The sequence below is a fragment of the Lates calcarifer genome, linkage group LG11, assembly GCF_001640805.2.
Source record: "Lates calcarifer isolate ASB-BC8 linkage group LG11, TLL_Latcal_v3, whole genome shotgun sequence".
Classification (NCBI taxonomy): domain Eukaryota; kingdom Metazoa; phylum Chordata; class Actinopteri; family Centropomidae; genus Lates; species Lates calcarifer.
The window spans coordinates 2,177,878-2,193,201 of record NC_066843.1 but is presented as its reverse complement, the minus strand read 5'-3'; the positions used below and the strand labels follow the sequence as shown (position 1 = coordinate 2,193,201).

Sequence of the window (15,324 nt, the reverse complement as noted above, 5' to 3'; positions counted from 1 at the left end):
TTTGCATCTAAACTGCCAGGCTCCTGTTTTATTTTTACACTGCTGCTACACTCAGCTGCACTCACTGCCAATCTGAAGGTCATAGCCATGTGCTGATGGTCATTTGCTGCCAAAACATTTGGTAGGAACTGCTTGCCATGAATTTGTGTCATTTTAAAATGCAGACATTATGAATTACCTGCTGCAGAAGCTCTAGTTTTGTTTATCTCCGGTCACTGTCACATTGTTGGAGCTCACAGTGAAAGTTAGAACCTATCAGCTCTCCATATACAAAACTGTGTTCACATTATCATCTGTTCTGTGTGAGTTTGAAGTAACAGATTGTGTGTACAATAGAGCACAAGAAAAAAGTCAAGAGTAACACTCATTATATCACAGTACGATGTGAGGGCTGTGTTTTACAACAGACTGAGGTGACAGATGATTCCAAAAGGCCCTTGAGATGACCTTGTTCTTTATTAAAGGGTAGTGGAACAATGGAAATACACATTATATTTTTATGATTTTCCCTTTTTAAAATCCCAGTCAAATTACATTAATGAGCAATGGAGCAGAAAGCCTCAGAGCAACTTTGCACCCAAGGTCGCCCACTTAGAAAATTCACAGAAGATATGTCAGTGGTTTGATCACAAAAATCATCAGAATAATTTATGTTTCAATTGAAATGGTGCGTACTGAAATGACTCAGAAAATAATTAGATAAAGAAATGTCTTAAAGTGTAATCAGATTGAGAGGCTACAGTATATTGTCTCCCAGAATTCTTTCACATAGCAACACAGCATTTAAAAATCCTTTAGATAACAATCAACAGGTTAAATTCTTATGTATTAAATACTTTTCAACATTGCCTTTTCTTTTCTTTTTTTTAGTATTTTAGGTTTGGCTTATAAAGTCCCAGCAGTAATTTGCTTGTCAGTGTCTTCTCCTTTACATTTTGCTGCCTAAGATATTATTGCACTGATAATTGAGAGTCAACACTCTCAAATACACTGTTGGTGTAGAGTTTAATTTTTGCTTGAACCAGAGGCAGAGGGGAGAACGCCCGGGCATACCCCCCTCAGAGGGGCTCAGTCTGAGAGCCTAGTGGATCCCAGTAAGGATGGTGGCTCAGACCTCAGACTCCAGGCTGGATACCCTGCCCCAGGGCTTTGGCACATAGGGACTGTTGACTCTCCGCGCCACCAACACCTGCCTCCGCTCTCTGCTCCCAGGGATTGGGTCTTCCCTCTTTCCTGAGCCGTCGTAGGCCCCAAACATATTGTTGTGGTAAACCACCTGCCTGTCACTCATACGAGGCAGCATCGCTGCATTATCTGGGCAGTGGCTTGTGCAGGGAAACAAGTGGCACATGTCCTTGGAACCGTCGTATAACTGGGACGGTCCCTGAGCCAGCGGCCCCACATACACCTGGTAAGTCTGTGTACGAGTTCAGGTAGGTGGAGTAGTGTCTGTGCACCACTGTGGAGGAGGAGCGGCGCAGGGCGGCGGCGTTCTGCAGGATGGCTTCCCTGTACGAGGGCAGCCGGGTGGACTCAGAGTACTTGAGCTTTTGCTTGTAGGGGTAGGAGCCCATGTGGGCTGGGTCCAAGTAAGCAGGCTCAGCAGCCAGGGGGTAGCAGGACAGGTTGTGCCCCAGACTGCCGTAGAGCTTGTGGGGCTTTGGGTTGGCCACCACCACCCGTGGAAACAGGTCAGGCATGTCTACGCGGGTGGAGGGAGATGTAGATGTTGAGGGCTTTGTTTCATCTACCTGATGGATCCTATCGTTGCCCCACGTGGCTCTGAGAAATGAGGCGCGGCGGTTGAGTTTGTCCTTCCCCAGCAGTGGTATATCATCCATTTCGGGCTCCAGGTAAGACTTCATGCAGGAGTTGCAGCTGGTGCTGCTGCCTGGGTAGTGTCTTGCAGTGCAGGCCATGGCAGCAGCATCAGGCGCATGGTTGTTCAGGAGGTGATTGGCCCTCAGCTCAGCGAGGCAGGATCGAGGTTCGTCATAGTCAGCTCTCACTCTGGGGTCTGCAGCATCAAACACATAGCTGTGGGACCTCCTCCTCCGGCTCACACAGTCGGGGGGGTAGCTAAACTTCCTCCTCAGCGGCCCTTTGTGCTCCACGTAGATATCGGGCACCTGAAACTCCCTGTAAGGAACAAAAGGGGAGGTGGGGTGTCCGGGCCTGGTTCTCCACATACAGCCTGCTGCTGTGGTGGGGGTTGGGTGCACCGGAGGGAGCAGGGTCCCTCATGGCGATGTGGGGGCTGCTGAGGCTGGAGATGGGCAGAGTCCTCTCCAAGACGTGCTGACCGCTGCGGGCGGGCAGCGTGTAGCGGAGCGGGGTCGGCCGGGTCACCACGCGGGGTTTCTCCAGGAGCGGCTGGGTGGAGGTGTCCCCATAATGAACCGGGAACGTGGGTGTGAGGGCCCTCTGAGGGTATGGTGAGTGGTTGTCAGTGATGCTGGAGATGTAGGGTAGACGGCCGTGGGCCATGTCTGTGGTCGTCACTCTGGGTGGCAGGCCAGCCCGCACATTGTCGGCCCCCCGCCTGCTCCAGTTCTCTATTGTTTTGGTGGCATTGTCTAGAGAGTTCTCCACTCTGGCAGAGGACACCATGTCCTTGGCCGTCTTCAGCATCTTTAGCATATTGGCTTGTGTATAGTTGGTAGTGACGTCCGGACTCTGCATGCTCCCATTGCGGTCAGTTTGCTCTACTCCATTGAAGCAGCTGTAGATGCCCTGCAGAGAGACGGAGGGGGGAAATTAAAATCTTTAAGCCTCATCAGATACCAGAATGAACCCCAACAATAACTCCCAAAGGCTTTCAGTCTTGTTTCACTACAGTCACTGTGATTAATTTTGGTCACTTTCTATAGAATTTCTATTAACTTACTGAGCAAATGAGGTGGAGACGATTATATGGAAAACTGTTACTGCGGAAAGAGAGTCGTTGTTTCTGGTAGTTTCATATTTGTGTTGCTGTGTTTGAAATGTTGTTTGCACACAGCTTGATCTTAAAAACAGCTCGAGCATATAAATGAGTTGCTGATCATGCACTTGCCATATTAGTTTCTCCATTTTTATCCCACCAGCTTTATTTCACTTTCAAATTGTGTATCAGTTTGGAATACTTAATCTCACCTCTGAAGGTGTTTTAATGGAGCAATTTAAATTCAATTTCTCAGGGATCACGACCATCACAATATTTCAGCAAGTATCCATGAAGTCCTTTTACTGCTTTAAACTCATTTTATTTTATTATCTTTTTTATTGTTGCTGCCCTTGAACTCTTCTGGTTGTGCTCTGGTTTGACGCTGTGTGTTTTGAAGGATACGTCAGGAGGAGACAGCAGCTTTATAACTGCATTTATTCACGCAGCAAAGCCGTCACGTACACAACTGTTACATTCTCTGAAACTCCTGTTTGCAAAACATGTTTTGTTGCTTGTGTGAGGCATTTAGATTACTTTAACTTTGGGAATATTTACAGAGCTGAACACACTGCCCATGTTGCTGCAGCTATCTTTTACATATAGCATCAAGATAATAAAATATATACTGTACTGCAGTAATGTGAGGGTTACTTACTCTACTGATAGCTAGGAGGAAGTCCAGGCGCTCTGACTTGCGGACTGAATGTCGCAGTTTCCAGTAGAGCAGATGTTCCCAAGCAAAAACCAGCAGGCTCAGGCCCATGGCCACGAGCAGCATGTAGAAGACTCCCGCCATATTGTCGATGTCCAGCTTACTGCTCATCACCTCTTTCTTCTCGTTCCGGCAGATCCCAGTGAGCCAGACAGTCTGGAGCTTCTGTGTGTCACCTGTGAGTGAGCCGGCACAGAATTATTTGCGTAACAGTCGAATAATTTGGGGACTGAGAGAGTAATTAAACACCTCCCGACCTCTCGTGAAATGCATTTGGTTAAGATGAGATTCTCTCACATAACCAGTCTTATCTGTTTGGGATTATTTTATTGTAAGTAGGCAGCAGTTGTTCTTGGCTGCTACAAATTTGCACATAAAACTTCTAAGACAACAGTTCACACCAGCCGCTTTTACACAGAGGTCCTGTTATATTGCTGTTATGAAGACCCTTCATTACGCTGCCTTTGCTTGTTCACACTGAGCCAAACAAAGCCACGAGACGTGATGTGGAATACAGCAGCCTCAGCCTGGGTTAAATGATCACAGGATATCACTGGAGACAGTAAATATTCTCCTAATTTTAGTTTAGTTTTCTGTGTGTTTTCCAGCTGTTGTCTAACCCTCCGTCACCGAGAGTAAGATGAGTTTCTGTCTAAATCACACGCTGATAATCTCTGCTTAGAAGTAATAATATCACAGTGCTTTGTGTGTGGCCTCTCAGTTTGACATATTGTGCAGTGTGCTGTTTTCCCTCTTACCAGCTATTGCATATTCCTGCCAAAGGTGACCGGGCTTTTGCCAGAGGCTTCAGAATAACTCGCCTCAGGAGCTTAGGTTTGCAGACTGTGTCACATTTTAAATCACCTATTGAAACTAGGTTTTATTGACGTGTTTCTTATTCGGATAAATTCCACTATAACAGAGTTAGTACCCTATATTCAAACCTTTTTCCCTGTCACACTTGTTTTTTTTAATATAGAAAAAGCAGCTTTTATTGTATCATAACATCCATTATAGACTTTATTTTTCATTTTCTCCTCCCATTCAGGTTTATGGAGAAAAGTGTAAATGCAGTTGTTATAGCGTTATTGGTAATATTCTGTGAAATTCAGCATCTGCTGTGTTTATATTGAAGAAATTACCATCAGCCAGGAACTGGAGCAGGGCCAGGTCGATGGGTCGTTTCCAGCGTGAATCCTTCTGCAGGGCGATGCCATAACCAGTGGTAGCAAACACTTTCCCACTGCCAATGGTCACCAGCTTGCAGCCCTCGTCTTTGCCAGCCATGTAATTCAGCACAGCAGCATCATAGATAAAGGCATCCAGTTTCCTAGTAGGGTAAGGAAGAGGATTTATACACAAATGGCCATTATATAACGGTTTGGCTCTGCATTGCTTCTCGCTGCTGTACATATATATATTTTTACGATCCTTGGCAGACACCTACCCTGTTTTGAGGCTGTTAAGGGCATCCTCTACTCCCTTCTGGTTGTATTTGACCATGTGGGAGTGCATCTCGGGGTAGTTACTCCTTATGTTACGCTCTGTGCTGCCATTTGGGACCGTACCAAAGCGGAACGGAGGGTACTGCTCCTGTGGCTTTTGAAACTGTCCAGAGAGGCAGAGTAAGAGTTGATAAAGACAAACATGATCAGGGCAAATATGAACTAAATGAGCATATGATCAAATTCAGTTTCTCTCATCAGCCTGATGGTTGTTTTGTGGTTCCATTACACTTGTGTTTTCTGTCATTATGAAGTGTCATTGTAGCTGTGAAGCCCAGATAAAACGCTCTGAGCTGCTAACACAACGACACTCACCAGCTTGGTATTTTTGTGATTTCTGCCTCAACTCCCAAGTGCTTCTTGTGCTAGTTATCCTTCTGGCCTCTTGCTCTGTTCATTTACACATCTAACTCCACAATTCAAAGACCTGACAATCAGCAGTGAACTCTGCGTCCAGGACACTGTGTCCACAGGGATCCAGATTTCCTTCATCCTTCTCTTGTGTGCAGTAAGAAATGAAAGTCTCATTTTATCCTTTTGCTTTTGGCAGCACTGTATGCATTTAATTAGCTGTGAGCACAGGAAGTGGGACGGGGTGGAAATACAATTGACAAAATTGCACTTTTTCATTAACCTTATGCAAATACGTTCGCAGTACATTAGTGAAGGCGTTCTCATATCGAACCTTGAGCAGTCTATCAAGGTCAAGTTTATATGTATGTATATATAGCCCCCAAATCACAAGTTTGTCTTTTAGAATCTGCAGCATGACACCCTCTGTCCTCAAAGCATGAACAAACCTGCTTAGATTAAACTGCATCGCTTCATTTCTCTGAAACATTTTCCTGCCTACACCGTACTGATACACAGGACAGAGATGTAGTGTGTCGCACACAATTGGTGGATTGAAGGAGGTTGGGCCATGTCAGAGTTAACATGATGTGTTACCCCATCACAAGGACTTTCTTTATAAGTGAAGTGTCTGTTCTGTAGGGGTGAGGTAATCATCTGCCTTAACACAGTAGCTGTGCTCGTCTCCATCACGCTCTCCTCTGATACAAGGTCACTTTGCGTGGCTTCATCTTGTACCTCATTTACATTTACTTAACCTGAGGGGTTCAGCACAGCTGGACAAACAGCAATTCAACCCTCCATTCCCACCATGCTGCCATGCAGAATGCTGTTCCATAATCTATGGGCTTGCTGTCAAAACGGCTGTGTTTCTCCCTCTGCATAGGAGAGTTAATGTATAATGAGACGAGAATTGTAAATGACTTTGCCAGAATCATAATGAGCAGTGGACAGCTTGGTCTTTTCCTCAAATGCCTCCTTAATCCCTTCAGTTGCCTGCGAGCAAAGAGTCTACAAATCATTTCTTGTGCTGACGGTTTAACATGGATTTCCGTTGTCAATACTCGTATAAAACACATCCTCAGGCCAGACAAATATGCATGAGATAATACCAGAAATTATAATCAGCATCTGCGCGGAAAATCCACTTGTGTGTTACATTTCACAGGCTTTTCACAGACATATCCCCATCTAAAGAGTCAGGGGATGTAATTCAATTTCACCACTTACTCTATGAACTCTTTTATATTTTGTGGGGAAAGTGAAAAGTCACAGGCATGACATTGCCACTTCTGGATATTTGCCTTTCATAGCTGTACCGCACGCTGTTTACACACCTGAAATAGCCCACTTTGTGTTTTTCCTAAGCTGTACATCAAACACAACAACACGCCTGATGACCCACACAGGACTGTCAATGACAACGACAGAGCTCTGTACCTTTTTGTCGCTCAGTCCGGACACGGTGTCGATGTACTGCTCCTGGATCATGAAGGCTGCCAGGTTGGCCGTGTAGGAAGCCAGGAAGATGACGGCGAAGAAAGCCCAGACCAGGACCATGATCTTACTGGTGGTGCCCTTTGGATTCTCAATGGGGACCGAGTTGTTGAAGACGATTCCCCACAGCAGCCACACTGACTTCCCAATGGTGAAGGTTGGACCTCCGGGATCTACGGAGGATGAAGTTAAAAGTGGACAAGACTTAATTTAGTAGGAAATACGCTCACCCCTGTACAATGGCTGCGCAGCTTAAACAACAAAATAAGTACTCAGGAAACATGAATGTAGGTTCTGATTTATCCTCCTTTTAGTTTAGATGTGAGGTTTTCTAATGTAAAAGAACTAAAGCAGTGTCAGTAGAACAAGGATATCATGTCTTTTTGTTCCTCCTCCCTGCCTGCTTTGTACGTATTCTGCACAGATTTTCGTTTAGATACGTGACTGAACTGTGACCGAGCCGGGGCGTCTTCCTGAGCGCCAAAGCAAACAGCTGCTTCACTGTTGTTGTGTCCATAAGTCAAGCTGCTGAAAATCTGACAAAAGATGGATGTAGTTTTTTTTTTTTCAGCGCCAGTCTGTACTCAGAGTGTACATTAGATCTGGATGCAGGTCGCCTGTCTTACTCCAGTCAGTGTTGCTGCAATAAACAGCTCTTAACATCCTTAACCTGAAGTCAAATGTCGAATGTTAGCAGATTATAGAAGACAGTTACACATGATTACAGTGAAGCAGCTGTCTAATCTGTAATCCCAACGATAACTCAGTTCAGACAAAACTCATCATCATCACGTGTCTAAACTACAATGTATAGAACTGATCTGGCGTCCTTGAACAAAGGCATCTAAAAAAATCTGGAGCCAAGCCGTGAGCGTAGCCCCCTTCATCCATTATAAGATACCTTATAGATGAAACTGCAGTATCTCAATTTTCCAGGCATTGATCCGAAATGTGGCCCCTGTAAATAGCATAAAATGTCACATGTTCTCTGAAGCCTCTGGAGACCTTTAAGACTTAAGTGTTTATGGCACCTCTTTGTGGGAGTTCAGGGATACACTTATTAAACAGAATGAATTTAATCACATTAAAAATTTTCATTTGCTTCATTTCATCTGCACAATTAGAAAAAAATCTTTTTATTATTATTGTATCAAACTGCATATTTAGGGCTAATTCAAAATGAAAATGAAAACCTGAGGTTTGGTCGTGCATCATGTGCACACAAATGACAAATAGTCTGATTAATGTGTTTTACTTTAGTACTGATATCCCATTACTTCCATGCCCAGGTTATGAATGTGAATGACAACGTTTAGTAAATAATCTTCTGTCTTCAGAGGGAGGATCAGCAGATGGACTGGGGGAGGGAGGTGAGACTCACCTTTGGCACTGACCAGGCTGCGGTTGTACCCGACTGGACTGCAGTATTCAAACACAAAGACTGTGATGGCCACAACAGTCAGACACATGACGAACATCATCACCCAAACGGCCGGACTGTACGGTTCTGCAGGGACAGAGGACGGAGCACGTTAGAGTCAGGAAGGTCGAATATGTAACGATGAAAAAACTAAAATACAAATGATGCAGCTGCAGCTGAATTTTATCCCTTAAATCAAAAATCTATAAATCTATAATTTAATTAATTGTCCTGAATATTCACCGTCATCTCCCTTTAGGGTTTTTTCCTTTTAATTATAATTTAATTAATTTATTTGTCAGGGACAGCTTCCTATGGATCAATGAAGAAAATGTAAATGAAGTCCAAAAAGCAAGTTTTCATCTGCTGACGTCAGCCAGAAATACGAGCATTTAACCCAAAATTAAAATTTAAAAGGAAATATTTAAAAACACAGAAATAAAAGATAAAATGAACCAAAGATTATTAAGAATAAAAAATGACGCTTGACTAATAAAATGCATAAAAAAGACAATACACAAAATAAAATGTGTAAACCCAGTCCACTGTGAAGTCCAGAGGAGTTTCTCACCTAAGAAGGCAGACGGTGAGACAGTCCCGTTACTTCTGGCCACCATCACACTGATCCCCGTCTCCACAAACGGCACTGAGAAGTCAATAATCTCCGAGCGCTCTTCGTTTATGGTCAGCGAGCCGATGGCCATGTCCGCCCGCTTGTAGAACACCTGTGGTGGGGACGGAGTCAATAGAGATATTTTTTTGGGCGAGCGTACGTTTGTGTGGCGCTGTCATAAATTGGGAGTGTGACGTATTACTGGACGTCCACCGCTGACCTTTGAGATAAATCTCATCCATCAGTGAAGTCGACACACTCAGCCTCTGGCCCTGAGGGTGATACACGGTCTGGTTCCTCCAGCGCCCACCCACCATCCAGACGGACACAACTCAAAAGCCTATCCTCATGTTATCTTGCCTTTTTCACCACTGGATCGTAAAGCATGATCCACCATCTAATCCATCTCTAATCCATTATAAGGTATTGTAGTATATAGCATAATGCCTCTTACATAAGGCGTCTGCTGACAAAAATATTACAGGCAGGAAGTGGAACTAATCGCTGCAGGCTAAAGGTCACTGATAGTCTGGTGGAGTAGGAAGTGATGCTGTTTTCTGCTAATGTTAAAGGTCCCAGTGTCCCACCAGTACAGTCGAAACCCTCCCTCCCCCTGTGACTGCCTTTCCTCTGTCTGACCACACCGCTGTTTATCATGCTGATGGAGAGCTGGTGGATTTACAGTCCAGACACTCCGCCTCATGCTGAGCTATTAGCTCTCCTGTGGAGGTTGATGCCTCATTGAGCACAATAGCTTTCCTGTTTTTGAAAAAATAAAGGGGGGGGGCTGGCTAATGTTGTATTCTCCAGCTCCTTAAGAGGAGGGCTGGCCGGAGCGATCTGACTGTGGAGATTATTCACAAGGACACCTACTCCTCCTTTTTGTACAACAGTTCCTCCCTCACTCGCCACAGTGACCTTGGTGCCTCTTCATGTACTCATTAATCTTGACTTCAGATTGTTTTTCCCTTCATTATTGTTTTTTTTTTTTTTCCCCTGAAGCAACAAAGAGTCTTGTCTGAGGTTTCACTCTCAGTTATTGTTGGCACAAACAGTGTTTGGCTTATCAAAGAAAAGGACCCAACATTTACTTTCATGGTCGTTTCTTAATTTTTAATACGACAGTGGGTCAATCAATAGATTATAATCTGATCACATACAAAATGAATCAACTAAAATAATCAGGATTTGCATACATACAGGCCTTTTTGTTAATAATGTTGATAATTGCTGCCTGCAATTATTTCTCTTAAGAAGGTGCCGTGATCTTACTGTATATGTCTGGAATATTTTAGGTTTCCTGAGAGAGATTTAAACCGGTGTGTTTTTGCTCCTATGGCTCAATGCTCCTCATTCAAGTCAAATATTTGACAATTTGTGCCTTTTTTTCCTGGATAGAGGGATTATAGTCAGGACAGGGGAGAGAATAACTCAGTGACTGAGAATTAACACACAAACCAAACAAAGTTCTCTTTTGTTTTTGTTTTTTTACAACTTAAATAACTGACTAGCCTCCATTATATCTGGTTAAACTGTATTAGGAGTTTGAAAGCTGTGGATGCTGATCGTGCTGAATGATGCTGTGGAGCTGCATTATCCAGTTGTTTTTGGAGTTTGACTCTGGAGTATTCTACTTGAATGTACTGGCGTTATTGCATTTGAAGGAATGTTTGCCTTGGTTTGCTGATCATGAAAGTTTCAGCGTGTTCATTCAGCATATTCAGTTTTCACATGCAGCCATGGTTTGGTGTGGACCTTTGCAGTTTCTGAACCAAATCAGCAGGTGTGAAAGATGCCTTCAGACTGAGCTGAACTATGTTTTGGCATTCACAGTGAAGATGAGGAGGGCTCAGGAATGTTTCAACACATCTACTAATATATTGGATGATTTTCTTCCCCTGAAATCGTGGATGTATGTTTTGCGTCTTGGTCGTCGGTGTCTCACACTGAACTGCAGCAGAGATGAGAATCCGCTGACAGAGAATTGACCTCATTCATAATGTTAACGTCACCGTGGTGAAGTGCAGTGGGACTGCTGCCATGTAAAATGAGCTGTTCTTACCTCTCCGATCATCCCGTTCCAAATGCCCCGGACCAGTTTGCCGTGCTTGCCGTTGGTGACCAGGTAGAGGTCGTAGGAGAACTTTATGTTGCGGGACAGCTTCTTCAGGATGTCTATGCAGAAGCCCTTACAGCACAGCTTGGTGTATGGCTCAGTGTGACCCACAATACTGAAAGATGAAAGAGAGAGAAGAACAGAGGGTGAGATGGTTCTTTCATTTTGAGGTCAGTGCAGAGTCATTCCTGCTCTGTCTCTTTAAGAACTGGTTTCTGTTTATCTAGACTCTGTTCTTATTGTTATAGATGACGCCTCATTACATGTCATCAATTGAAGGAAAAATCACCAATTATTATATCCAATAAATTATTTTAATCACACAGAATGTGGCTAATGTGAATCACTGACCAATGTTTAGATTTGTTGGTTTGATACCTGCAGAAATCTGAACTGTAATAATGAAATACACATGTATGATAATGAGTAGGAGAGAGAGACTGAGAAATGCATGTGAAGCAGGTGATGGAGTTGGTGGATGTGAGGAAAGGACCAGCCATTTCTAGCCATTTCTTGGGGGGTTCAGTTGGAGCTGCTCCGCAGGCTTGCGCATTATGTCACAGCCCCAACAGATGGACGGACAGCTGGGCGGACCAAAACAAATCTGACATGAATTAATCAGAAACAAACAATGGCAGACAGGAGTGAAACTCATTGCTGGATTATTTGGACTGGAAACGGCAGCTTGGCCGATGTTCTCCAGCCTTTGAAATGTTACCTGAAGAGTATAATGAGTGGTTAAAACATCAGCAGTGCACAGTAAAACAAGGTGGTGGTCGAGATATCGAGTGGCTCAGGTTCAGTGGCTCCATGTCAGACAAAATAACGCAGATCAGAATCTGGTCCTGATCTCTGCACTCTGCTGTGTCCACCTCAGCTTGATCCTGTTCTCTGAGTTCAGACACCGAGGTTGGGAAAACACACAGGTTCACTAAACTCTAATGCTAATCATCATTAGAAAAGCAGAGTAGAAAACACTGAGCTGTCATCAACTCTTATGATCATCCCAGGACACTTCTCTTTCTGCCACACTGCCACCTTTTTAACAATTCGTCAACTGCCCCACCAGAGAAAACAAAACTTTGGATTGCAAACGCGAAACATACACACCCGTCATCCAGCAGCAATCTGTGACCACCACCACAGTGAGGAGCTGAGACTCTGCAGGGATGTTTTGGGACACAGATGAGAATGTCTGTGTGAGCTTGACCCCGACCTGACTGTGGACTACAGCGTGCTAAACCACCTTAATGAGAACGTGCACCTGTGTAATACCTACCACATGCCAGGTTGTCTGAGTGACCCCCGCGATAAAGACACAACGTGCCTGCTTACGTACAGTGCTGATCTGCAGACAGAGCGTGCAGCAGAAGCCAAACAGTTTTAGACTCTGCATACCAAGTAAAAGAGGCTGACGTAAGGACTGAAATCAATTCCCCTAACTTATCAGCAGGATTACCAGGAACATGGGGATGAAAATGTCCTTCAGTTCACACTAACTGAATCGACAGTGATGATCAGACGAAAGAAAAACAAGTCAGTGCCTTGTAAAACATTCTATACTATATCTGAAAAAAGTTGTCCAGGAGAACTCATGACTGAAGTTTTTTATTTACAAACATCTCCTAGCTTCACAGTCTGAAACGTGAGGATTTCCTCTGTAGGTTTGACAGAACATCGTCTAAGTCATAATCATACTCGCCAAGAAAAGTCAAAGAAGTTCTGACACGCTTGTCTTTTTGTTGGGAGTGTGAGGCGGCCATTTCTGGGCTCACATCTTGGAGCCTTTTTATATTTATTTGAGCAACCCGTCCCCTGATTTTGCAAATTAAATGTTGTTAATTAATTGTGATGTAATGACATGGTCTTCGTTGTTCAGCTCGACCTCTTACATTCTCTCTTGACTTATACTACAAAACACACGTTGAACAAAACACGTTATTTCAAACTTGTTGGAACTTGACTTTTTGAAAAAGTGACAGACCTAATAAGTTATCATTGAAGTTTTTTCATGGTCCTTGTGTGACAAGATATAAACGTGTTGTTAAGATCTAAATGACCTTTACAAGAGGTCAGAACCTGCACTGTTGTGAGCAGGTAGTCATTCATAAACATGAGAATGATCTGAGTTAGTAATAAAATATTTACACAAGGCACTGCAGCTGGAGGCTGTTGTTGTGAGGTTTTCTGTAAATGAAGGCACTGTTGTGTGTGAAGGATCTTATCATTTGCCATTTTAGACAAACATGAAGATCCATTGTGTGTGTTTTTATTTATCCACATTGAGGCTGTGGAGCACCACTAAATGTGTATTTGCTTTCTGAGAAACCAAACGGGTCACACCTCTATGGTGCATAAGGTGGGCAGCGTGAGGTGATGCTGCAGCGAACTATTGAGCCATAGACGCGATGCAGAGACCGCTAATGACATGTCACCCCTTAACCTCCCCCAGACCTTCAGTCTAATGGATTCTGCACCCACACATCAGGCCCGGGAGGCAATGAGTCGAACAGGCGAGGCAGCGAGCAAGCAGATCCGAGCCACGACCAACAGAAACAAATGAACACTTTAGAGGGAAACGAGGCTGCCACAGCAGACCGCGAGTAAACACAGAGGTCCCAGCATCCCCTGTCTCACCAGCTGCCAGGGTTCAGGGCTGGGCTTTAAGTCGGCTGCCAATTGTTTTAAAATGAGTCTTTGGGAATCGTCGCAAATTTGTGTGTTAGGTAATTTATTTAAAGTGTGGACATTGTTGGAATAATGTTGTGAAGCTGCTTTATGGATGCTGACAGGCGCCAGTATGTGCCAGACAGTTGTTTCAGTGTGTGTGCCGACACTGTCAGTGGCCATCTGTGTAGCTGTAGATGTTTGTATCCCCTTCTCAGGAAAATTTACAGACGGCACTGCCGCTGAGAAACCCCTTAAAATATTCTCTTCTTAAACAAGTTGTAAAGCTGCACCATGTGATTTTTCCTGTTAATATACACCTGCCTTATTAGTCTAAATCAAATAAGAGGCTGCAAAGTAGAAGTCTCACTCCAGTCTCCCAGCTGTAACGCTTGTTGAGTAAATTGCATAAACTGCAGGGACCAGTCATGAAATAAATTTGAGGAAGTTGCAAGGGAATTAAAGCAACATTATGTAACTGTTATACCTTAAAATAACAGCATCAGAATCATTTTGATGACACACTGATTTGTAACAGGGAGAGTGGAGCCTCTGTCATTCCCACTCTGCTCCTCCAACACCTGCTCCAGGTACGATCTCCCTTTAACTGAGTGATAGTGGCTTAAACTGCTGGAATCAGATGCAACGAGTCCAAGAGTAAAGCTGAACCAGTGTTCATCTCCAACATGCAGCCAGGAGACTTTGAAAATATCAAGAATTACACACAGAGTTTGGTGTGTTTCTTACAGCGACAACTCTTCCTGCTCCAGAAGCCGGGGATCATGGGTAATATACACCGTTCAGTGAGTGGCGCTGTCTGTAACCAGTAAGATGAAATCACATGATGCAGTTCTGAAAGTTTAGCGTTAGGTTTGCTTTGTGTGTCGTACTGGTGCCGTTGCTCTGAGGCTCCCGGGAGCTCATCCACCGCTGCACTCAGTCTCAGCTTTAATTAAATCAACTCATGATCTAACTCCCATTGAACGCAACTAATATATGATGACATTATCTTCCCAGGTCAATACTACCCTTCACCAGGGCATTATCTCTGAATTAATCTCCGGCAGTGCACTCTGAGGGAGAGCCGGCTGCCTGCACTTCAAAGGCAAGCGAGGAAGTGAGCTTGAGATTTTTTCTGATCCCATTGGAGAACATGTCTGACTCAAAGGGAAGAGCTCGTGTTAACTGCTTTGGGCTACTTTAGTCAAGTCTGAGCCAGGCACTGGTGTCTGTTTGTCAGGTCTCTCTGAGGACAAATGAGGGAACTACACAGATGGTGTGCCGGGCAAGTCGAACGTATGGCAAAGGTGCTGAAATGGAAAAGCTGCATGAGCGATGACGGACGGTTAGGAAGCGCTGATGTGGGTCTGAGTTGTGGGCATGTTGACGGCTGCTGGGGAAGACTCAGAGAAGGAAAGGAGACTCTCTATGGAGGATTAGGGACACGATTCTCTGTTTGACTGAAACACCAACAAATTGGGCTTTTAGAAACACCAAAGATATGTTTAATTTCAATT

The 15,324-nt window shown here is 44.2% G+C and overlaps 1 protein-coding gene across 1 annotated transcript in view; it reads right to left on the bottom strand.

Moving 5' to 3' along the window:
* Positions 1 to 424: 424 nt before the first annotated feature.
* Positions 425 to 15,324, bottom strand: part of LOC108888584 (glutamate receptor ionotropic, NMDA 2C-like) — a 52,804-nt gene continuing 37,904 nt past the window's right edge. Inside the window, 10 exon segments of the mRNA XM_051074165.1 lie at positions 425 to 1,408; positions 1,410 to 2,172; positions 2,174 to 2,733; positions 3,582 to 3,814; positions 4,781 to 4,968; positions 5,086 to 5,246; positions 6,935 to 7,164; positions 8,373 to 8,498; positions 8,983 to 9,136; positions 11,087 to 11,255. Coding sequence (XP_050930122.1) covers positions 1,109 to 1,408; positions 1,410 to 2,172; positions 2,174 to 2,733; positions 3,582 to 3,814; positions 4,781 to 4,968; positions 5,086 to 5,246; positions 6,935 to 7,164; positions 8,373 to 8,498; positions 8,983 to 9,136; positions 11,087 to 11,255 — 2,884 coding nt within the window. The 3' untranslated portion in view covers positions 425 to 1,108.